Source organism: Trichosurus vulpecula, chromosome 3 (genome assembly GCF_011100635.1).
Source record: "Trichosurus vulpecula isolate mTriVul1 chromosome 3, mTriVul1.pri, whole genome shotgun sequence".
NCBI lineage: Eukaryota > Metazoa > Chordata > Mammalia > Diprotodontia > Phalangeridae > Trichosurus > Trichosurus vulpecula.
This window is the reverse complement of record NC_050575.1, coordinates 83,533,280-83,559,940: the sequence shown is the minus strand read 5'-3', so window position 1 is coordinate 83,559,940 and position 26,661 is coordinate 83,533,280. Positions and strand designations below refer to the sequence as shown.

The window sequence follows — 26,661 nt, the reverse complement described above, 5'->3', positions numbered from 1 at the left end:
CTTCAAGGGTTGGGTTGAAGGTGACTCTTCATAGAACTGACTGATAAATTTTTAGAAATTAACAAACTACAAATTAGGGCTTGTTTTAGAATGTTTCGTTGATTGTCTAGATAGAAGGGGTCTAGTCGAGACAAGACTGTCTAGTCTAAAAAGTAATGGAAAAAATGGTAATAACATAGATTAAAAGTTAAGATATAGCATTACATTTTTTTCTTCTTCCTGGAGATCCAGTTAAACATTTACCAACACAATATTATTCTCTTCAATGCTTTGGGAAGGTGATAATCTTAGCCACAAAAGAGGTATTTCTTATTCTAAGTTTTGGTACCATCTTTAATCCATTTTTCCCAGGTCTCAGCCTTCATTCTTGATGTTCTTCACAGTTCCTAAGAGAAAAAGGGTTAGTCAGGCCTAAGAGAAAGAGGAAAGGTCTGAATTAGACTTTAGACTAGAGGAATATTTATTTCTTAATATTTTTAGTTGAACCAAACAAGGAGATTTTGAAATAAGCTTCCACAAAGGGAAAAAAGGGATTCTAAGAGGTAGGCATGAGGAGAGAATGAGAGCTAGCCAGTGCATAGGCACAGAGATGGCAGAGATTGCTGTGTTTGAGCAACAGCAAAAAAGCCTGTCAGGTTAGACTTTGTTGTGTTTGTTCAGTTGTGTCTGACTCTTCATGACCCCACTTTGGGGTTTTCTTCACAAAGATACTGGGTTTGTCATTTCTTTCTCCATCTCATTTATACAGATGAGGAACTGAGGCAAAAGGATTAAATGACTTGCCCAGAGTCACAGAGCTAGTATGGGTCCAAGGACAGACTTGAATTCATAAAGCTGAGTCTTCCTGATTCCAAGCCCAGCGCTCTATCCACGGCACCACCTAAATGCCCATCTACTTAGATCTTAGAATGCATGAAATGTTAGCTGTATGTAAACTGCATGGCAGAGGGGAAACAGTTAAAGCTTTTATACTACGATAGCCAAGGGAAGGCTGGAGCATTTTACGAATGCACCAGCTGATGATGAGCAGGTCCCAGGAACTCCTGAATATACCAGTCACAGTCACAAGTAGGCTAGATGAAGATAAACACTGGGGTTGGCAGAATTCCTTTCGTGTCAGGGGCTGCCAGGAATTCTAGCTGTTTTCCTCTACTATGCCCTCTCCTCCCTCTGGGATTCCCCTCCAGACTATATGCCGTGTAGAAATCCAGAGCTCTCCAGAGAGGCAGGAGGTAGAGTAAGCAAAGCATTGGGCTGGAAGTAAAAAGACCTGTATGACTCCATGCTAGTCACCCACCCTGAGCTTCAGGTTCCTGATATGCAAAATGAAATAAATAGGCAAATAGATAAATAAATCAAAGGATGAATAAATAAATAAACAAGTTAACATTCTTGCACCACCTAACAGGATTGCTAAGGTTACTGTGTGAATGAGTTGTTAAAATAATATGATTCCTAATCGGAAGAGACCTAAGATTTCATCTGGTCCAAGCTATACCTAAACAGGAATAGACAATATAATGTTTCTGACAAGTGGTCATCCAACCTCCTCCTGGAGAATTTCGGTGGAAGGGAACCCGCTATCTGCCAAGACAGGGCATTCCACATGGGAACAATCCTGGTTTTTTTTTAGGAATTTTTACTTAGTGGAACTGAAATAATGCTTCCTAGCAACCTTAACTCATTTCTCCTAGCTCTGCCTTCTGGGGCCAAGTAGAACAAGTCTAATCTCTTACATATATATATAGCCATTAAAATACTTTAAGACAAGTAGCTATCAAACTTGCTTTTTCTCCAGTCTTCCCCCAGGATCCTTCAATAGGATGTGTCCTATGTACCATTATTTAGATGTTTGTTCCCCTCCTGGCCTTCCCTCTTCTACCAGCTCTGCAGTCTGCCAACGTTGTTCTTGAAATGGGGCTCCCAAAACTGAATGCAATAGTCAGGTCTGGCATAGTCTGATCATTGCAGGTTTCTATAGGAATATTGTTTCACTGGATGTAGCCTAAGACCACAGTTTCCCTTTTTGTTTTCTCTGGCTGTCCAGAATAGTTTGGTGACTCATGTTGAGCTTGTAGTTCGCTAAAACCCACAGATCTTTTTTTCAGACAAATTGTTATCATGGAGACTACCCTATCTTGTATCCAGGAAGATTTTCTTTTTAACTCAAGTAAGACTTTACGCGTATCTCCGTTATTAGCATCACACCGTTGTTCTATCCTGTTGATATCTTTTTGGATCTTGATTCTATGATCCAATACGTTAGCTCTTTTAACTTTGCGTCAGCTGTAATTTTGATAAAAATGGCATCTATACATTCATCTGTCATTAATTAAAACATTAAACAGTAGAGATGGCTAGGTGAAGTCATGAGATACCTCCCTCCAAGCTGACATTGAGCCATCTTCAAGTTTTCTAAGTACTTTAAGATTTAGTTTGTTTAGGACAAGAGACTTTTAACTCATCAAATACAGCTAAATGATCTGAGGCTATCTGCTCAGTTATCTTGAGTTTCAAGTCCTATTAAATATTTTTTGCTTTATCCTTTCTAGTCCAAGGTTCATTGAACTTTTCAGGAGTTAATTGATAATAGAAAATAAAAATTATTTCTGCCTTCTTTCTGCCATTCATTATCATGGTTCCATCTCCCTGATGGAACCTTTTGATCCTCTGCTTTTCTCCAATCTAACTGAAAAAAAACAACCTTTTTTTTTTGTCCTTAGCATTTACCTCCAGTTATAGCTCACTATGAGCGTTACTGGTTCTGACACCATTCTTAGAGGATCCTATCAAATTTTTGTATCCGTCCACTATTCTCTATCCTTGCTTCCATCCTCTCTATGTACACTCTTAAAAATCTGAATTGGAGAATGAGCTCCCAGTGCATCCATTTTGGTCCCTTTCAATAACTCCCTATGTTCTTCATCATTGAGACTATTTATATTTGTGTTTTCAAAATTCCCTTCTTGAGTGTTTCCCTGTGCTTCTTGGATCTATGTTGCCTACAGGATTTTAGGCTAAGGGCCTAAAGTCCTACCGGGCCTTTCTCTGTGAAATCTTCTCTCCACAAACTGAGGGTATCCATGACTTTCCCTGCCTTTCTGCATTGTTAATTCTAAGATAGAATTAATGAAGATGGAATCCTCCTCCAAACCCTTTTCCTATCTATCTTTTTTTATATCAGTGGCTAGTTCCTTCTCGGTAATTAGACTTGGGTCAGAATAACAGTTCCTGTTGTCACTTCCTCTATTTTTTGAAGTATCACATTGTCATCAAGACAAAACAATAATGCTTTAACTGTTTTGCTTTTGGCACAGAGAAAGCTCTAGTAGAAGAACTTGGATTATGTCCCTAGAACTCAGGGCTCTGACAAGTGCGATTTTGCCTTATCTTGCCCAGACCATCTCACCATTTTCCAGCCTCATCCAAATCATGCTGAAACATGCATAACTACCCCCCCAACACACACACACACACACACACACACACACACACACACACGCACACGCACATGCACACACACACACACACCCCTAGCTCCTTTTTAAATGCTGTCTTCCCCTATTAGAATATGAGCTCTTTAAATGTAGCGGCTGTCATGTATGGTGGGAATTTCTTAGCCTGAGTTTCTTGAGAACTCAGGGAGAATCTTCCCCATCTGAGTGACAGGAGGTCAAATCCAATTAATTAGAGAGGTATTCAATGTTTTTGGCAGATGATCTTATAGTAAAGATGATAATACTGCCCAAATTAATCTATAGATTTAATGCTATATTAACAAAATACCAATGGTGTAATTTTTAGAATTAAAGAAAACTGATATAAATCATAGGGAAGAACAAATACTTAGGAAAATCAAAGGAAATAATGGTGGCAGGTAACAGTAAAACAGAAGGGAGAATAGCATTTTTGCCTTTCACATTATTTTATAAAGCAGTGATTGTCCATACAATCAAATAGTGGATTAAAAAAATAGAAATCTAGTAGCTAGATTAGCTATGGAAGATTTAGCTACAAATATTCACAGCACTCTAGAATTCAATAAAATGAGAACCCAAATTCCTGGGGAATAAAATTATTTAAGAAAAGCTGAATAGGAAATTTGACTAAAATTGTGTTTTGATCAGCATCTAATATAATACAGCACAATAAATTCCAAATGGATAAACTTTTTAAAGATTTTAAAAATCAGACCATAAAATTAGAGGATGTCATGTGATAACTTTCGTAATTGCAAATAGGGGAATAAATCTTAACTAATAACATTTTGAAGGATAAAAGACAAAAGATAGTTTTAATTATATGAAAACAAAACATTTGGTAAAAATAAAATCAGTACAGCCAGAATAAGAAAAAATACACAAATTTTGATGGGGGGGTAATATTTATGTTAAACTCCTCTGACACAATTCTGATATCCAAAACCAATAGGGAATTGATACGGATCTATAAGATTGAGAGCCCTTCTTCACTGGCTAAGTAGTCAAGGATAAGGATGTTAACACAACATTTCTGAAACAAAAAATAAAAACTATCATCTCAGTTTTATTAATCAGCTAAGAAACAGAGAACAGAAATCATCATCAGTAAAACAAGTTTTAAATTGTTGTTCATCAGTCAGCTAAAAACTAAAAAACAACCCAGAAAAATCATCCTAGTATCATCAGTCAGTAAGAAAAAAAGTGTTCAAAATGTGAATAATGAGAAAAATGCAAATTAAAAACTCTTAGTTATCACTTAATAGCCATTAAGTTGTCAAAGATAGTAAAATGAGGACATTTGCAATGTTGGCAAGGTTGGTAGAAAACTGAAACAGTAATTAACTGCTGTTAATGTTGAGGCTTAGTCTGTTTTTGAAAAGAATTGAGAATTGTATAATAAAACATATCAAATCATTCATGCCCTGTGACCCACTGATTGTACTACTGGATTTATACCTGAACAAGTTTATTGACAAGAAAAATAGAACTCTCTAGGTAAAAAATTTTCCTAGCAGCACTATAAACATAATAGCAAATAGTTAATATGTGCCCAACATTTGGAAAGTGACTAAATAAACCATGGCATTTAACTATAATCAAATATTTTATTCCTTAAGAAAAGCAAATATGAATAATTAAAGGAAACATAGAAAGACATAGGAAGTGATATAGAATGGAAAAAGGAGGTCCAAAACAGCAGCTTAGAGATGAACTACAATCATATAAATGGAGACATTAGCTAATAACCAAATACAAATGAAATAACAACGGACAATGTCAGTAATACCTTGTATAGTCAAAACCCTCAGCCTTTCTTTCCTTTAATAAATAGTGAACTCAAAAGTATATGGCTCTCTGAGAGGCAGTTAGGTGGTACAGTGGATAGAGTGCCAAGCCTGTATTCAGGGTAGTAGCAGTATTAACTTCTTTGAGTACAGGTTGGATTTCATAGCTATTTTGGCTCACTTAGAGTACACAGTCAAATCAGCAACAATCTGTGTGGCAGAAAAGAAATGGAGAAAAAATGTGAAAACCTTGGAGTGACAGGATTCACTGAAGATCAGGTTTGATCCTGTGGGAGAATGCATTTCTCTGTGGTTAATTTTTTTTTGGATGGAGGCAGGGCACTTGGGGTTTAGTGACTTGCCCAAGGTCACACAGCTAGTAAATGTATCAAGTGTCTGAGACTGGATTTGAGCTTAGGTCCTCCTGACTCCAGGGCCAGTGCTCTACTCACCACACCACCTACCTGTGCCCTCTGTGGTTAATCTTATCAAAAATCCCTGTGTCGGCAGGTAATTTCTAAAATGGTGGGGGCTTCTCTTAAAATAGAATAGTTCTTATTGATCTTGTTGTTGCCAGTCAGAAGAAAAATCAAGTATCATCCCCATAGCTCTGTTTCCTTGGCCTGAGAAGTCACTTTGTTCAAAGAGAGGTTTTCCCAAAACTTACAGTACTCAAGTTATGTCTCTGTATGCTCTAAGGTACATCATCATGATTCTCCCAGAAGCAGAAATCAGGCTCCCTTGTATCTCTAGATGGGAAGATGTCATTAGAGGTACATGTACTAGATCTCCATTCTAGTAGGAATTATTATCGCATGTTTGGGGGCAAAGAGAAGAAATAGGCTTGACAAGAATGGATTGCTCCTGGTAGGGAGCAGAAAGCTTAGAAGAGATAGTAGAGAAAGCATTCATCCAGCAGCCAGATGACAGGAGTCTATCATGGCTTTGCTGCTCTTTTGCTGCATGATATGGAGCAACTCAGTTTACTTTCTTGGATCTCAGTTCTTACAAAATGAAAAGGTTGGATTCGATGACCTCTCATGTCCTTGTTAATGCCCTCATTCTCTAAGGCTGGACATATAGAATAGGATTGGACTATGAGTGTTTTGAATGCCAGGTAAAGTCTGAACTCAATCTTCTTGGCAACTTTTGCTTTGCACTGTCTAAAGAGTATCATAAAGCTAGTTACACAGACTGAGCGATGGCTCAGACTTTGGCTTTGTAGTTTTGATGTTTTTGTGTATTTTTTTGTTTTACAGAATTTTAAGCAAGTTAAGTCAAGAAATCAACAAGAATGAAGAAAGAAGAAGTTTATTTGCAAGGAAGTGAGTTGTGCAAACAATGATTTTTTTATTTCTTAAATTGATAATTTTTCTTTAACAAAAAATAAATATATACAAACATACACATACAAATCATAAAGAAACATACTCCCAAAGCAATTCAGCAAACCAACATAAAATAGCAACTGTAAGTGATTGCACATATAACTGTGTTTCTGTTGTTCAGTCGTTTCAACTGTGTCCAACTCTCTGTGACCCTATTTGGAGTTTTTTGGTAAAAATACTGGAGTGGTTTGCCATTTCCTTCTCCAGCCCATTTTACACATGAGGAAACTAAGACAAACAATGTTAAGTGTCATAGGCTGGATTTGAACTCAGTTTATGGGTTTTTTATGACTACCTCAATCTATGGCTTACCCTACCATCAGACAGGCATTTTTAAAACTGGTGGCTAGAAGACATATCCTAAACTTTTAGTAGGCCCTTTATTCCTGCTTAGTTGGATTCAAGACAATAATTTTCTACTCATAAAAGTAGGAATGTTAATATCCATGTCATTTGTCATTTCAGGACTCATGCACCAAGATTTACTGAAGAAAGAGGTAATAGTTTATGATTTGGGGTAACAATTTGATTTAACCGGCAATTAATATTTGAGCTATTATGGTTCCAAGTTGTTTGTATGGGTATCATTTAAATAGCTTTAGTGGTCTAGTTATCAAATTGTTTACTTAAGTAAATATTTGGGCAAAGTTTGGTGAGAAAAAATGAGCTTGCCATCCAAGATTCAACCTCTCACCCTTCTAGATCCCTGCTCCCATGTTTTCTTTCCTGAAGTGACTCCTCCCCACAAGAGACAAAGATGAAAATGATGTAGCTACTGAAAGGCCAGAATACAGTGTCATCTTTCTGTTTCTCCATTTCCTCTCAGAGAATTCCTTTGAATTTATCTCCTACTTGGCTTAAGTTATGGGGACTCAGAGTGGAATTTTAATTTACCTTCTAATTGGGTTTCAGTTACCCCCTAGAAGTTAGGAGTGGGTTTATATCAGGTTGGGAAGCCATTCTCCCAGTTCACTAAGGGAATCAGGAAAATCACTTAATTTTCTCAGCCTCACTTTCCACATCCCAAAATTAATGGAGTTCCTTTTAGCTCTAAAATGATGATGATGAAGAAGAAGAAAACATCTTGAGAAAAATGCCTAGAATTTCAAGGAGAAAAGCCTTGAAACAGTCCTAGACAATGCTGAATTAGGCCTTTGTTCCATCTAGTTTCAGGACTCAAATATACTCTGATATCCTTTGAACTTAAATATTATTGTGCAATATGAGTAAGCATTGTGGGAAATATAGAGAAGTAAAAGATGTGGTCCATGCCCAAAAGCAATCTCCACTCAAGTGAAGGACAACCATATTTACCTACAAGATAGCAACTAGTAAAATGCTAGGACATGTATGGATTTAAAATTCTATAGACAGTGAGGAAAGGAGGTCATGGAGTTGGAATGAAGAGGGAAGAGCTACCAAGAAAGGCTTCACAAAAAAGGGTTTAAAGACAGATTTCAAGAATTAGAAGGTTGATAATATGCTGAGAGAAATGATTATTTCTTTCTTTTATTAATAACCAATTATTTAATTAGGATTAAAGGGTTTTCCACTTCCATACCCAGAAACTAACCATTGTAGGAAATCTTGGGAAAAACTTAGCCAACCAGGCTGAGAGAATTGGTGAATTCCTGTTCATGGTGTTTGGTCAGACAAGTCAGAGGTAGAAGTGGATTCCCTCTTTGATATGTACATGAATAAGTATCTTTTACCAAGATTTGGGTGATCCAAGTCACATACCCCCTAAGACCCTCATTAGAATGAGTGCACATCTGATTATAATAATCATTTTCTCATTAATTGTTAATCACTTAGAGTTGATTACCACCCTCAGGAACACCCACTCTTCCAAAGGTATATAAACTGTGAGCCCACCACCATGATTGGTCTTTGGCATTCAAAAGTGTCACTGACCATTTTATTAATAAAATGCTAGAATTATTAATAAAATTATTCATTACCCAGAAACTATGTGCCTCAACCTTTTTAAAGATCACAATACTAAGGATACAAAGGCACAGGAAAATATTTTGAGAAAAATATTATTTTCAGAGCTTTTAGTTTTGCTCCTCAATAATAAACAATTAGGGAGAAAGCACTTTCCCAAAATGTTTTCCCATTTTTTTTCCTTTAGTCCCTTCACATTTTTACCTATACTGAAAATGATAGTTTTATGAGCAAATCAAGTTACATACAATGTATTTTGTGTTCCAAACCGTAAAAAGTGACTTGCACATTTTTGAAAATGGTCCCTAAAATTATTGCATCTAGTTAGTCAATCATCGAGTATTTGTTAAGTATCTACTAGGGGCCAGCCAGTGATAAGCAATGGGGATTCCAAGAATGATAAAATACAGTCCATGCTCTCAAGAAACTCACAATGTAATGGTAGAGAAGACATGCAAAGAACTATATACAAACAAGATTTAAACAAGATAAATGGGAGATAATCAATAAGATTGGGAGATAATCAATGGATAATCAATGGAGATAATCAATAGATTATCTATTTCAATTTGCTCCTAGATTCCTAGAACTACATTGGAAAGGACCTCAATAGCATCTATCCCAACCTTCTCATTTGACAAAAAAAGAAACTGAAGTTCAGATAACTGATTTACCCAAGGTCCTACATATAAGGCTCCAGAATTAGGATTCACAATTGGGTCCTTTGGTTCCAAATCCAGTGTTCTTTCCACTCTACCACAAAAGTCCTTATCACCCTTCCACCCCCAAAACCTTGGAGAGTCCAAATTTCCTGAGATTTCATGTCTCTAGGACATTGCCATTCCTTTTATATTGAGCCTTGAAGCAAGGATACGACCTGAATAACCCAATGAGATACCCCAGAGATGCGTATGAACAATTTCCAAATGTTTCTAGGAAGCATGAGGCAAAATTGGAGGAGTTGGGAATGGAACGAGGGTAGGATGGGAAGAGTAACTTTTCTTGCTATGTTTATTTGATGCCAATGATTTATGTTTACTGTTCCTCCAGAGTTCCAAGAAGATGATGATGGCTGGTCATCTTTTGTGAGTATTACATGCCCAGTACCTTGCATGGAATACGCACTTCAAAATTTTGCTTTCTTGCTTGCTTGATGTTAGTTATTGTCTTAGTCTCTAATTTTTTTTTAAAAATGTGCTTTCTAGTTGGGAGAGGAACAACTCCCAAAAGGGGCAACAACACTGACTCAGATGAACCAGTGCTTCAGCACTGCTTCCCAACACCCAACATGAACCTAAAAAATGATAATGTAGTTGTTCAGTCACTTTTCAGTCATGTCTGGGGTTTTCTGGACAAAGATACTGGAGTGGTTTGCCATTTGCTTTTCCAGCTTATTTTACAGAGAAGGAAACTGAGGCAAACCAGGTTAAGTGACTTGACCAGGGTCACACAGCTAGTAAGTGTCCAAGGCTAGATTTTGACTCAGGAAGATGAGTCTTCCTGACTCCATGCCTGGAGCTCTATCCGCTGCTCCACATAGCTGCCCAGAAAATGATAACTAAAAAAAATGGTAATAGCTCACACATATAGTGGGCTTAATGTTTTAAAAGTGGTTTATGTATTGATCAATCAATAAGAATTTATACACCTCACCCAAGGGCTGAGGATACAAAGCCAAAAGCAAAGTAGTCCCTGCCATTGAAGAGCTTACATTCTAATATGGGAGCCATCAGGTACATATACAGGTCTATACAAGATGCATACAAATTGAGTAAAAGTTCCCCTGGATGGGGAAGGCACAAGCAGCTGGAGAGTCTGGGAGAGACATCCGGTAGGAGGTGCTGCTTGAGTTGAGTCTTGAGGAAAACCAAGAAATGAAGGTGAGGACAGAGAACATTCCTAAGATAGGGGACAGACAATGCAAAGAGTTAAAGATGGGTGATGGAGTATCATGTGAAATAGCAAGAAACCCAAAAGATGTAGAATGTAGTGAGCGTGGATGGGAGTAATGTGTAAAAAGACTAGAAACAAGGGAAGGGGACAAATTGTCAAGAGGTTTATATGTCAGATGAGAGTAATTTATAATTGATTTCATTGGTAATAGGGAGCCATCACACTTTATTCAGTACAGGGACTGACAGGGTTAGACCTGCATTTTAGGAAAATGACTTTGTTAAGTCTTGTGAAGGTTGGACAGGAGTGAGGTGAGATTTGTAGAACAGAGTCTATATAGGAGGCTATTGCAACAGTCTAGATAAGAAGTGATTAGAGCCTAAATGAGGGTGGTGACCCTGGGAGTAAAGAGGAGAGGATATATGTGAAGAGATGGTGTAAAGATGGAAATGAGAAGATTTGGCAGCCAATTATAGAAACATAGGGCAAGTGAGAGTGAGGAAGGAAGGAAGGATATACGATCTCTTCTTTCCTCATCACAATGACACTATAAAGTATGTACCAGAAATACTTTTTTTTTTTTGGACTAAACTTGAGATTTTGTTGGTATAGGGAGGTTCCTATACCAATGTGTATATTTGTGTGTGTGTGTGTGTGTGTGTGTAGGAAATGTAAATTCACTGAAGACCTGCTAGGTATTGCTCCAGACAGGATAAAAGATCACATGCACTTAATTCTGTTCCTGCATGATTGATCTCCTCTGCTAGGTCTCTATATTTTGAAAGCTTTTTGTTCCACGTAGTTTGGAGAATATGAACATTCAGTACAGGAACAATTATTCAAATGTTAAGTTTTAATAGATCATTGTAATATCTGGGAAATTTTAGGCCACGGTTTTGTCTGTGCTAGTAGTCTATGGGGACTTGTCATTTGTCAGCCTATAAAAAATAGTGAGCTTTTATGGTATAACTGTACCGGGTCATATCCTGTTGGGTGTTTGTTAAGTGTTAAATTTATAAAGCCTGCAGTGATAGGGTGCGTAGTTTCTACAGTTTTCTTGGTATAAGGCTTAGGATGTCTAAGTTGGGGATGATGGAGAACACCATGGCAAGGCAAAGAGTCACAATGTAGCAAAAATATTTTTATTAAAGCAATAGAAAAGGTAAATTAGGGTAACTTTATTCTACAGCAGGAAAGGGCCCCACTAACATCCCTGTGGAACAAGTCTGCGAGACAGGGAACTCCCAACATCATGGGTTTTATCTGTGTAAAAGTAGTAGTATGCTGGTAAAGGTTTAACAATTGATTCTCTGATTAATAAACAAAAACAAAAACAAACCTGAGGGTTTTTAAGGTTAATCTTTATTATTAACATTTTCCCCATCAATTTCCTAAATCTAGAATATCAACAAAACAACAAACCAAGCCCTGAGTTGTAGCATTTGCCCGTTTCTGAGGAGTAAAAGCTCACACTGAAAATAAAATAATTGGCTCTCAGAAGCTGGTTTCAGCTGGTCAGAGTATTACTTCTTATACTAAATTGATTTCTTTAGGAGTCAGTTTAACATCTGGGTCCTATATAGCAGCTGTTACCCACTGTTTAAGAAGAGTGGCTAGGTAGTGCAATGCATAGTTGCACACCTGAAGTCAGGAAGACTCACCTTCCTAAGTTCTAACTCGGTCTCAGACACTTACTAGCTGTGTGATTCACTTAACCCTGCTTGCCTCAGTGTCTTCATCTATAAAATGAGCTGGAGAAGGAAATGGCAAACCACTCCAGTATCTTTGCCAAGAAAATTCCAAATGGGGTCATGAAGAGTCAGACGTGACTGAAAAGAAACTAAATAATAAAAATGTCTAAGCACTTGGGTGTTATAAAACATATAGGGACAAATAACGGGAATCTGGTTGCTGGGTTCAGGCAGAGGTCACTGCATCTCTGAAACAAAGAGACCTTTTATTCAGTTTCTCTTTAAGTAAATAAATGCCTCAGCAGAATTCCCTGTTGGAGAATACTCTGTTGCATAATGTACACTAATCACTATCAAATATCCTTAAGGATAAGACTTCTATAATTTCCAGTGATTATAACCTAGTCCTGAACACCCATCACAAACTTGTCCATTCAGAGAAATAAATCTATATGACTTAATAATTTGTTCTTTCTTGATGTGTTTTTGTTAAGTTCATATGGATGTTACACGTGAAGGGCATTTTGACTCCATTCTTGGATTTTAGCCATTCCATAGGCTCTATTTGGTGATAAATTACTTCCAGTTACATATAACAAATCCAACGGTGCTTGCTTGTTATTAACCCTCGCTGTTCCCACTCGTGATGTATGCTTATTTTAAAAGTATTTCTGTAGGCTTTTTTGTTTGTTTGTTTTACTTATTTATCAAGTGCTCTAAGAATGTTTATCAATCTTTCTTCTTCTTGGTGAGAAAATATTAATCTTTCTATTGCTGACTTAATGAGATTGACCTGCTTTTTCAATTAATATTTTTTTGGTTCAATTACTTTCCAAATCTATCTTTATCTATTTTTATATTTTGAAGCCATGCGTTAAGTGGTATTGTGTAGGTATTAATCTCTTTAAATGTTTTCTTCCATATCAGCTTTGATCTTAGGATGCCAGCAAGTCAGTCATTGCCTTCTTTTGAGATTTTTGTTTTTTTCCTTTTTAAAAATTAATTAATTAATTTGTTTTAGTTCACAACACTCAGTTCCACAAGTTTTTGAGTTACAAATTTTCTCCCCCTCTTTCTCCTACCCCCTCTCCTCCCAAGATGGCATGGAATCTGATATAGGTTCTATGTATATCTTCACATTAAAATTATTTACACAATTGTCAAGTTGTAAAGAAGAATTTTGACCAATGGAATGAATCATGAGAAAGATGTGACAAAACCAAAAATAAAGTAAAATTTAAAAAGAGAGAGAGCAAATAGTTTGCTTCAATCTGCATTCAGATTCCATAATTCTATCTCCAGATGTGGATAGCCTTTTCTATCATGAGTCTTTTGGAGCTCTCTTAGAACCTTGCATTGTAGAGAAGAGCCAAGTCCATCAAAGTTAGTCATCATAGAAGCAATGTGTCTGTGGTTGTATACAATGTTCTCCTGGTTCTGCTCCCTTCACTCATCATCAGATCAAATAAGATTCTCCAGGTTCTTATGAAGTCCATCTGCTCCTTGTTTCTTATAGCACAATAGTATTCCATTACATTCATATACCACAATTTGTTTGTCCATTCCCCAATTGATGGGCATCCCCTTGATTTCCAATTCTTTGCCACCACAAAAAGAGCTACTATAAATATTTTTATACATATGGATCCTTTTCCCCCTTGTATGATCTCTTTGGGATACAGCCCTAGAAGTAGTATTTCTGGGTCAAAGGGAATGCATATTTTTACAGCCCTTTGGGCATAGTTCCAAATTGCTCTCCAGAATGGTTGGATCAGTTTTCAACTCCACCAACAATGCAATAGTGTTCCAATCTTCCAACATCTTCTCTATCATTTATCATTTTCCTGTTTTGACATGTTGGCTGATATGACAGGAGAGATGTGGTACCTGAGAGTTGTTTCGATTTGCATTTCTCTAATCAATACTCATTTATAGCATTTTTTCATATGATGATAGACATCTTTAATTTCTTCCTCTGAAAACTGCCTGTTCATATCCTTTGACCATCTATCAGTTGGGGAATGACTTCTGTTCTTATAAATTTGACTCAGTTCCCTGTATAGTTTAGAGATGAGGCCTTTGTCAGAGATGCTGGTTGTAAAAATTCTTTCCCAAGTTTCTGCTTCCCTCCCAAACTTGGTTGCATTGGCTTTGTTTGTACAAAAACTTTTCAATTTGATGTAATCAAAATTATCCATTTTGCATTTCTTAATGCTCTCTATCCCTTGTTTAGTCATAAATTCTTCCCTTCTCCATAAGTCTGACAGGTAAACTATTCCCTTCTCTCCCAAACTGTTTATAGTATCAGCCTTTATATCTAAGTAATAAACCCATTCTGACTTCATTTTTGGTATATGGAGTAAGATACTGGTCTATGCCCAATTTCTGCCATACTATTTTCCAGTTTTCCAAGGAGTTCTGTGAAATAGTGAATTCTTATCCCAGAAGCTGGATTCTTTGGGTTTATCAAAGTGTAGATTACTTTATTCATTGACTACTGCATCTTGTGTACCTAACCTATTCCACCGATCCACCACTCTATTTCTTAGCCAGTGCCAAGTAGTTTTGATGATTGCTGCTTTATAATACAGTTTAGTATCTGGTATGGCTAGGCCTCCTTCCGCAGCATTTCTTTTTGTTAATTCCCTTGATATTCTGGATCTTTTGTTCTTCCAGAAGAATTTTGCTATTGTTTTACCTACCTCTATAAAATAATTTTTGGTAATTTGATTTGTATAGCACTATTCTTTTGAGATCTATATGCTTGATGTATCGTACCTTTGAGGGGACCAAAATATCTGTAGCTATTGCCTTCATCTGTTAGTTGAAAGTGACCTTCAGATTTGAGCTTAATGCCTTCAGTTTCAGTCAATAAGCATTTATTAGTTACTATATTTTAACTAAGAATTTTGTACGAATTTTGTACTTATGAAGTTCAAATGGCATTTTGGTATCATTGGAGAAGCTATGAGATAAAAGAGCTATTTGATCTGTTTTCTTTTTAAAAATATTTATTTATTTTAATGCATTTGTAATCTGTCCTTCCCACTTCCTCCCCCACGTGAACCAAGTAAAATAAAATAAAATAAAAACAAAAGCTTCTATATAAGCAAGTGTAGTCTGGCAAAAAAAAAAAAAAATCCCTCCTTATCAGCCAGTCTGAAAATGTGTATGCCAGTGTTTTGTTTGTTTGTTTGACCATTCATCACCAATTTGGCAGATCAGTGGCAAATCTCAACTTCAATCCTTTGAATTCATGTTTTCCTATTTCACTGACCTGAATTATAAAATCTTTCAGTTATTTTTCTCAACAATGTTGTTGGTGTTATATAACTTGTTTTCCTACTTCTGCTTACTTTGCACCATACCAATTCATAGAGATCTTCTCAGTTTCCTCTGAAACTGTCAAATTTATAATTTCTTATAACACACTAATTTTCTATTACATTAATATACTATAATTTCTTTAGCCATCCCCAAGATCGAGATAGCCATTAGTTTCAGATTTTTGATGACTACCAAAAAGCTGCTATGATAAAAATTTTAAACTATTATTTTCTTTTTTCTTTCATCTTTTGAGGGGTTTTTCCTAAGTAGTGGTATAATTGGATTAAAAGGTATAGCGTACAATTTAATAACTTTTGGGGCATATCTCCAAATTGCTTACAAGAATAGCTAGATAATTTCACAGCTCCACCAACAATGCAATGGTATGCTTGTTTTTTTTCCCACAGCCCCTCCAACATTTATCATTTTCCTCTTTTATCATCTTTGCCGGTCTGAAGGGTGTGAGGAGAAACCTCAAAGTTACTTTAACAAGCATTTCTCTATTTATTAGTGATTTAGAACATTTTTCATAGTATTGTTGGCAGTTTGGATTTCTTCCTTTGAAAACTTCTTGTTTATATCTTTTGACCATTTTTTTCTGTTGATAAATAGCTTAGTTTTATGTGTTATTATATTATCTAATATATGCAGAGAAACTTTTTGTAAAGGTTTGTCCCCAGATTTTCCATTCTGATTTGAATTACATTAGATTTGCTTGTGCAAAAAATAATTTTATAGAATCAAAATTGTTAATTTCATTTTGTGTGATCCTTTTTCTCCCTTGTTTAATCATGAACTCTTCAAATCTATAGATTTGAAAGGTAATTTTTGCCTTGTTCCTCTAATTTGATTATGATATGACTTTTAATATGTAGCTCATACATCCATTTAGACATAATCTTGGTATATAGGGTGAGAAGTTAGTCTAAACCTAATTTCTTCCAGACTATTGTCTAATTTTCCTAGCAATTTTGTCATATAGTGACAAGATAGTGCTCAATTCCCCTAGTCACAAGGTCTTTTGGTTTATTAAACACTATGTTACTGTGTTTGCCACTACACGTTGTGTATCTGATTTGTCTCACTGGTCCACTTTTCTAGTTTTTAACCAGTATCAAGGCATTTTAATGATTACTGTTTTGTAATATAGTTTGAGATCTAGTATGGCTAGATGTTTTTCCTTCTACTTTTTTCATTCCTCATTAGCTTGAGATTCTTGACCTTTTGTTCCTCCATATTAATTTTATTATTTTTTCTAGCTCTAAAAAATAATCTTTTGGTAGTTTGATATAGCACTAAATAAGCAAATTAATTTAGGTAGCATTGCTATTTTTAGAATATTGGCTTGACCTACCCATGAGCAATCAATGATTCTACAAATATTTCCGTCTACCTTTATTCCTACAAAAATACTTTACAGTTGTATTCTTGTATTTGTTGGGTGCATCTTCATAGATGTAATCCCAAATATTTTATAGTTTAAGTTTTATTTTGAATAGAATTTTTCTTTCTATTTCTTTATGCTTTTTGTGTTGGTGACATTTTGGTTGACTCTAGAATTTTTTAAGTAAATCATATCATCTGCAAAATGAAAAAAAAATGCTTCCTCTTTGCCTATGCTTATTTCCTCTCATTCTTTTTCTTCTTTCATTGTTACAGTGAACACTTTTAGCACTATGTTGAACAGCAGTGGCAATCATAGGATTCTTCACATTATCCCTGATCTTACTGGAAAAGTGTCTATTTTCTATTACACATAATATTTGCTCCTAAATTTAGAAAGATACTGCTATATTAAGGAAGTACTATTTGTTCCTATATTTTATAGAATTTTTAATAAAAATAGGTGTTGAATTCTGTTCAAAAACTTTTCAGCATCTATTCATAAAGTAATATGATTTTTATGATTTATATTATTTATATGATTCATTTTCTGTTCAGTCTTCCTTGTGTCGAACTAACTTTGCATTCTTGATGTAAAGCTAATCTGCTCAAACTGTATGATTTTTCTTATATGGTATGGTAGACTGCTTCCATATGATTTTTCTTATACGGCATGGTAGACTGCTTCTAATATTTTACTTAAAAGTTTCGCATTCATTTTCATTAGGGATATTAATCAGGTTTTTCAGCATTTTCTCTTGTAGCAAGATGATATTCTATCAAAAATCTAAAAGGCGTTTTTCTTTGTTTTACAAACAGTTTATGTAATACTGGAATTAATTGTTCTTTGAATGCTTTATGGAATTAATTTGTAAATCCATCTTGTCCTGGAGTTTTTCTTTGGGGCTTGATTTATGGCTTGCTCAATATCTTTTTTCTGATAATTGGGTAATTTAAAGAGTATCTTTCTTCTTTAGTTAATCTGGATATTTTATATTTTTGTAAAAATTTACCAATTTCCCCCAAGTTATCAATGTTTTTAGTATGTAACTGAGCAAAATCATTGCTGATAATTTCCTTTATTTCCTGTTCAATTGTTCTGAATTCTTTTTTTCATTTTTGATATAAATAATTTATTCTTTCTCTCTTTAAAATCAGATTGGCTATTTGTCTATTTTATTACTTTAAAAAACAGGTCCTACTTTTGTCAACTTAGTGAGCCTTTTACTGTGAATTCCATTAATCTAGTTTTTAAAATTTCCAAGCTTATTACTTTGTCCTTGAGGATTTTTGATTTGTTTTTCAATTTTTTAAAGTTACATGACCAATTCTTTGATTTGTTCTTCTTAGTTTTTTTTTTTTGTTAGTGAAAACATTTAAAAATATAAGGTATCTACTAAGAACTACTTTAGATACATTCCACACATTTTATTATGTTGTATTGTTGTCTCCTTTTCATAATTTTCTTGGATAAAATTTTTATTGTCTTTGCAATTTGTTCATTTATCCACTAGTTCTTTAGAATTACATTATTTAGTCTTGAATTACTCTTAAATTCTTTTTTTAAGAGCCCTCTATTGAATATAATTCTTATTGCATCACGATCACTGAATGATGTAATTAGTATTCTGACTTTTCTCCATTTCATGAAAGTTTCTATGCCTCAATACATGGTCAGTTTTTGAAAATGTGCCATGTACAGCTGAGAAATATATAAATTTCTTTTTATTCCTATTCATTAATCAAATAGAAATCTATCATCTCTGATTTTTCATAAGTTCTATTTGGGTCCATAACTTCTTTCTTATTTATCTTTTGGTTAAACTTCTCCAGATCTGAAAAAGGTACATTAAGATTTGTCACTATTATAGTTTGACTATTCAATTTCTCCCTCCAACCTTATTAGCTTTTCCTTTAATTTTTAGATGTCATGTTATAAGGCGCATGCATAAAAGGATTAATATTTATTATCTATGGTGCCATTAAGCATAATGTAATGTCCCAGCTTAAGGTAGTTAAATGGCTGAGTGGATAGAGTGCTAGGCCTAAAGTCATGGAGACCTGAGTTCAAATCTGGCCTCAAAAACTTACTAGCTATATGACTCTGGGCAAGTCACTTAACCTCTGTTTGCCTTAGTCTATTGGAAAAGGAAATGGCAAACCACTCTAGTATCTTTGAGAGAAAGAAAGAAAACCCCAAGGACAATATGGTCCCCAGGGTCATGAAGAATTGTTCATGACTAAACCAAAACAACCATTTCCCTGCTGATCTCTTTTTCAGCATGTCTATATTTACAGTAGTTTTATCTGAAATCTTTTTTTTTTTTTTTGCTTTTTGGCAGGGCAATCAGGGTTAAGTGACTTGCCCAAGGTCACACAGCTAGTACATGTGTCAAGTGTTTGAGGCTGGATTTGAACTCAGGTCCTCCTGACTCCAGGGCCGGTGCTTTACTCACTGCGCCACCTAGCTGCCTCTTTATCTGAAATCATAAAGACTAATCCTGTTTTTTTGAGTTTAGCGGAAGCATAATAATTTTTGCTCTAGCCCCTCATTTCAACTCTGTGAATATTTATATTTCCAGTGTTCATCTTATAAATAACATATTGATAGATTTTGTTCCTTCTGCCATCCCTTCCTGTTTTATGTTTGAGCTGATCCTTTTTTCATTCACTATTATCATTGTTAAATATGTCCTTCTCTCCATTATGTCTTCTCTTTGCTCCCAATCCCCTCCTTACAAATAAGAAGGCGGTTAAAGAAAAGGAGTTTACCTAACGCTTAATGATTCATAAATGAAACAGCTCATTTCTATCTGTTACAGCTCTTCTCTTTCCCTTGCCCTGACCCTGCTCCCATGTTTTTGCTTTCTTCCTTTTCTTTTAATCCCCCTTAACCTTTCAAGTTCCTCTTTCTAGAATCAAGTTTCTTTTTCTTACAATTATTCTCTTACATATCTCGTCCTGTCCTTTCTCTCTGACCCCTTGTCCCTGTCTCTCCTTATTTCTTTTTTTAACGTATCTTTATGTCAAAATTTCTATGTGTGTATATGTAAGTGTGAATGATTTATTCAATTGTCCTTTATCCAGATCAGATGAAAGTAAAATTCATGGAATATTGATCCCCTATTGTCTTTCCTCCATAATTGCATAATCTTCATCTTATGCATCTCTCCTAAATAATAAAGTTTTTCCTACCCTTCCTCTTTTTTCTTCCACAATGAAGTTACCCATCCTTCCTAGTTTTGTTTTCTTATTAAATCATCAAAACAGAACATAACCACCCATAGGGCTTCTGTAATTTTTCCCTTATGCTATAGCCCTTAAAGATATTAGGATTTAATAAGTTTTCCAGTGTAACTATATAGCTTGATGTCATTCATGTACATCAAATGATTATTGCGATGCTTTGGTTTAGCACTTTCTTTAATTTGAAAGCCATACTTGATTCTGGTATAAAGAAATGATAATGAATTTAAAGCTAAGCAGAACCATAATTGGCTTAACTTGTCTCCCTGAAAAGTGCCATATTTTATATCAATCATTCTTTGCATTATTTTTGACATTTTAAATAGAGAATAGTTTTCCAAGTGATTATCAAACATTCCAGCGTTTTCACTATTTGTGAATTTATTTTCATATACTTTATACAATTGCAGTACATAGATAATCATTGATTGTGCAACTGAGTTAAAGGGATCATCGTTATGACATCATCATCATTATCATCTACTATTACTAATATTAATACTACTAATACTAATACTGCGACTATTACAATAACAACCCCAACAACAACTACTACTACTACTGATGTTGCTGCTACCCTGAGGGTCTTCCCCTCCCAGTTTGATTATTATTACTTTTTTTTGTGGATTAAAGGCGCCATCCCTTGACTCACTTCTTAAAGGGACCTTTTCATGATGAATGGGCGTTACCTCATTCAAAGTAAGAACCTGAGAAGACCTTAATCCAAAAGGGCCAGGGTTTCCCATTGCATCCTGGGCCATGTCCGGTCATCCTGATGAATATCTGGCCACTGGACCCAGATGGCTCTGGAGGAGAAAGTGAGGCTGGGGACCTCGCCCGGCCCTCCCTCCCTCAAATCAAAGTCAACTGCAAGTCATGGCATCGTTTCCCTGATGCCGTGATCCTCTTTGACAATGAAGGACAAACACAACAACAACTACTACTACTACTACCACTACTACTACTACCACTACTACCACTACTACTACTACCACTACTATTACTACTACCACTACTACCACCACCACCACTACTACTACCACCACTACTACCACTACTACTACTACCACTACTATTACTACTACCACTACTACTACTACCAGTACTACCACTACTACCACTATTACTACTACCAGTACTACTACTACTACCACCACCACCACTACTACTACTACCACTACTACTACTATCACCAGCACCACTACTACTACTACCGCTACTACTACTACTACTACTACCATTACTACCACTACTACCACCACCACTACTACCACCACCACTACTACCACCACCACTACTACTACCACCACTACTACTACCACCACTACCACTACTGCTACTACTACCACTACTGCTACTACCACTACTACCACCACCACTACTACCACCACCACTACTACTACCACCACTACCACTACTGCTACTACTACCACTACTGCTACTACCACTACTACCACCACCACTACTACCACCACCACTACTACTACCACCACTACCACTACTGCTACTACTACCACTACTGCTACTACCGCTACTACCACTACTGCTACTACCACTAGTGCTACTACTGCTACTACCATTACTACCACTACTACCACCACCACTACTACCACCACCACTACTACCACCACCACTACTACTACCACCACTACCACTACTGCTACTACTACCACTACTACCACCACCACTACTATCACCACCACTACTACTACCACTACTACCACTACTGCTACTACCACTACTGCTACTACCACTACTGCTAGTACTGCTACTACTGCTACTACCATTACTACTACTACTACTACCACTACTACTACTGCTACTGCTACTACTGCTACTGCTACTACTACCACTACTACTACCATTACTACCACTACTACTACCACTACTACCACTACTACTACTATTACTACTACTACCACTACTGCTACTACCACTACTACTACTATTACTACTACTACCATTACTACCACTACTACTACCACTACTACTACAACTAGTACCACTACTACTACTACTACTACTACCACTACTACTACCGTTACTACCTGCTACTACTACTACTACCATTACTACCACTACTACTACAACTAGTACCACTACTACTACTACTACCACTACTACTACCGTTACTACCGCTACTACTACTACTACCATTACTACCACTACTACTTACTGCTACTACCACTACTACCACTACTACTACTACTACTACCACCACCACCACCACTACTACTACCACTACTACTACTACTATCACTAGTACTATTACCACTACCACTACTACCACTACTACCACTACTGCTACCACTACTACCACCACCACTATTACTACTACTACTACTACCACTACTACCACTACCACCACTACCACCACCACTACTACTACTACAACTGCAACTACTACCACTACTACTACCACCACTACTACCACTACCACCACCACCACCACTACTACTACTACTACTGTGATTTTCATTTCTTGCTTAAATGAATTGGCTTTCGATATTAACTAAAAGCCAGGCATCGCAACAGGACTTTTTCATTAAAGAATTAGTACTCTCAGTTACTCTAGGCAGATTTTATGTCAGTAGCAATTAGAATCAATGACCAGTGGTACCTTCTGTCCACTGGCAGCCAGTTAGAATTACTCCTCTATTAAAAGAAAATAAAATTCCCTTGTTTTTGAGATTTGGGGTCTTTGAGAAAGACTATGATGTTCAAGTTGGTAGAAATAATAACTTTTCTACTTATGACACCTTACATTTTTATGGATTTTCTATTGTTCAAATCCAGTCACATACATTATCTCCTTTGACACTAATATGCGAAAATCACTTGAAGTAGGTTGGACAAACATTCTAATTTTCATTTAATGGAGATGTTCTGTGGCTAAATGAAAGGCACACATGTAGAATGGCTAAGATGTATGACTTTTTTTTTACTAGATTCATAACTCTAATATTTGTATTGCTTCAGGAAGTATGGCGTTATTAGTTCTTTCTATAGAGATATGTTCATGGGGATCATTATAAAAGGCTTCTAACCTCACAGGCACAGGCACTATGAAGACAAAATAGTTTCACCTTCTTGGACCAACAGAATGTAGTGGAAGGAGCACTGGTCTTGGAATCAGATTCTGACATACCCTAGGACAGTGATTTCATGCTTCTGAACCTGTTTCCTTATCTGTAGGTCTTTCATCTATAGTTCTGATACGAATTTCATTATCTGTAATGGCAGTCTTTGAATTGAAGGCAAGTGAGTTAGAAATCAACAACTAACAAAATTGCAGTCTATGTGATTAAAACGCCTCCACTCAACTCCTCTTCTGACCTTATCTTGGCATACAGGTGACCTTGGGCTCTTCAGTCAGGTCTAGCAGACAATATGATCTATCAAGATCCTACTGAGCTTGAAAGGCTGCAAGTAAGGCCCAAATGATGGCCCATCGTCTGCTGTTTGAGGGTCAGCCTAGCTAAGTCAGAGAGATTCATAACCAGTCTGGCCATGAGGTAAAGGAATTCCATCCATCGAAACTATCAAAGGCCATCTACTGAGCTGCAGAAGGGTTTCAGGCCATATTGGTAGGGAGTAGTTCACATCATTAGAAATCTTTGAATTATTTAAACACTATTAAATAGATGGCCTAAAAAGAGAAATCATGTATACGAAGAGGTGACACGATTTTTTTTTCCAGGTACAGGCCATTATGATAAAGTAGATAAAGCTACTGTAAATATAGACATGATAGGGATCCTAAGAGGCAGTTATACAGAGAGAATGCATTGAGGGCAGAGGGGACAGTGTGATCAAAGGCAGGCAGATAGGAAAATATCCAGTTTGGGCAGTAGGTGATAGACCAGTTTGTCTGAGACATAGAATATGAGAGGAGTAATATCAAATATTCCTGAAAATATAGGTGGGAGCCAGTTGTGGCAGACGTTAAGTGCTTGGCTTAGAATGTTGTGCTTTATTCTAGATAATTCTTTCATTTTTTAATCCCTAGTTTATTGCCTTGTGTTGCTGGTCTTATGTGAATGTGCCACTTATTATTTGAGTGACCTTGGGCAAGTCACTTAACTCATCTACATCTCAGTTGCCTCATCTGTAACATGAAAGGGGTCGGAATAAGTGACCTCTAAGGTCGTTCCCAACTCTAACGTCATTCTCAACTCTTTATCTGTGGCTAGCCTTTTTTCTTTTTGTGTCCATGTTTTCAATAAATCTATTCATGTCTGTAGTTGTGAATTCTCAGCCCAGTAAAAATGCTTTAGCAGCAGTATTTTCAATATTCACAGGGTCAGAGGGGGGGAACTATTGTATTAGTCATGTGACTGTAGAGGAGATAGAAGTGAGAAATGTTGTGAAGGTAAAAATTGACAAGACCTGAGAAGTGATTTCATATGGGGATGAAAAAAGAGGGAGGAGTTAAGGAGACCTTCAAGGTTGTGAACCTGTGCGACTGGAAAGATAGTCATTTCCTTTCTATAAATAAAGAATACTGGAGGAAGAGTGAGCCCAAGGAAGAATACAAGGAATTATATTTTAAACATGCTGAGTATGAGATCCTAATGCGACATATAGTTGGAGATATCCCGCAGGCAGTTGGCAATGGATAGCAGGAGTTTGGGAGAGAGATTCAGTCTGTATGTATAGACTATATAGAGATAATAATTGAACTCATGGGCCTAATGATATCACCAACAAAGAACAGAGAGAGAGAGAGAGAGAGAGAGAGAGAGAGAGAGAGGGAGGGAGGGAGAGAGGGAGAGATGGGGGAAACCCATGTTTAATACATAGCCAATGAATGATGATGAGTCAAAAGATTCTGAGACACTGAGAAACTGGAGGAAAACCAAGAGAGAGCAATGTCTTGGGACCCAAGAAAGGGGAGAGTGAGGAAGACTATAAAAAGCTTAGCAGGACTCAAAAAGAGTGTAGAATGAGGAAAAAAGACATTAGTTGATGGTTGCCCAGGAGAGAGCGGTTTCATTGGAGTGGTAAGGGCAGAAGCTAGATTTTCAAGGCATTGAGAAATGAAGGGGAAGTAAGTAAGCTCCTTGAGAGCCAAGACTGGCATTTTTTTGTCTTTGTAATTCTCAGCAATTAGCCCAGTGCCTGGTGCATAGCAGGCACTTAATAAATGCTTGCTGATTAATAGAGGAAATGGAAGAATTAGAGGGAATATAGTAACTGTCCAGGCATTTTATGGGTTATCACGTACAAGCAGGAGTAAGGCTTGTTTTACTTGACTCTAGAGGCCTTGAGGTTGGGAGGTTGGGAGGTGTTCTGAAGTAGATTTCAGCCACATATAAAAAAACTTCTTAAAAACTGAAGTTGTTCAAAAGTGAAATGGGCTGCCTCGGGAGGTAGTAATGATAATAATGATAACAGTAGCAACTCTGCTATTAATAATAATAATAATAATAGCCAGAATTTATGTAGCACTTGAAGGGTTGCAAAGGGTTTTTCATCTATTATCTTATTTGATCCTCACAGCAACCGTGTGAGGCCATTATTATCCCCATTTTACAGATGGGGACACTGAACCTGAGAGAAGTTAAGTGACTTGTCCAGGTTCACAGAACAAATTAGTGTCTGAGGTGAGATTCAAACTCACTCGAGATCCAACACTCTTATCAACGGCACCACCTCACTTCCCATTCTATTCTTCTTCCAACTGAAAATGTTTATATTCTTGGAAAATTGAACAAGATGTGTTCTGAACACATTATCCATGTCCCCATTCCAGCACAGTTCTCTGGGGTCTTGGTGAGTCTTCAAAGAGGGGTTGTATGATCACAAATCTGAGTTATTGTCAGGGTTAGATTAGCCAGCTTCTTTGGTCTCCCAAAATTTCATCCTTCCATTCTGTGATTCTGAAACACGGAGATCATGCTCTCCGGATATCACAGGATGTTCACAATATGGTTTTCTGCAATTTAAATTTCTACAGTATTTCAATGTGATATGAAGCTATGTGAGTTATAATTACCGTTATTCTTTCTGTCTCACAGGTTTTTCTTATTCATTTAAATTCATTTGGAATATTTCAGAGACCATTCTCTGGATCCAAGCCAAAGTGAATGCCAAAATCACATGGCCAATTATATATAGCCAGTCCCAACCATATTCCACATTCGTCCGTCTTCTTGCCACCTGCCCTGTCATATCTCCTCCTCCTCCCAGCCATACCCTGCTTCCTCTTTCTTTGCCTGGAAAGGCATGTTAATCAATTTTCCTAAGGTTTCACTCACTCTTCCTGGGATTTTCCAGAACTCTGGTCATTCCTCTATATGTGTCATCTTCTCCTATTAGAATGTGAGCTCCTTGAGGCCAAGGGCCATCTTGCTTTTATATTTGTAGCGCCATACTTGGCACATACTAAATGCTTAATTCTTTTCCTTCACTCATTTAATTTATGACATCCTCAATTTGAGTGCTCCCTCTACTTAATGCTGATCACAACACATTCATACCTCTTCATCTTATTCAATTCTTGTCTAGATGTTCTCAT

The 26,661-nt window shown here is 36.5% G+C and overlaps 1 protein-coding gene across 2 annotated transcripts in view; it reads left to right on the top strand.

The window, feature by feature from the left end:
- The window catches only part of LCP2 (lymphocyte cytosolic protein 2), an 80,538-nt gene that overhangs the window by 27,573 nt on the left and 26,304 nt on the right, over nucleotides 1-26,661 (top strand). For both annotated transcript variants that reach the window (XM_036752980.1, XM_036752979.1), the window contains exons 4-6: nucleotides 6,526-6,591; nucleotides 7,120-7,151; nucleotides 9,652-9,686. In XM_036752980.1, the coding sequence (XP_036608875.1) occupies nucleotides 6,526-6,591; nucleotides 7,120-7,151; nucleotides 9,652-9,686 (133 nt within the window). The remainder of the gene's footprint in view (nucleotides 1-6,525; nucleotides 6,592-7,119; nucleotides 7,152-9,651; nucleotides 9,687-26,661) is intronic.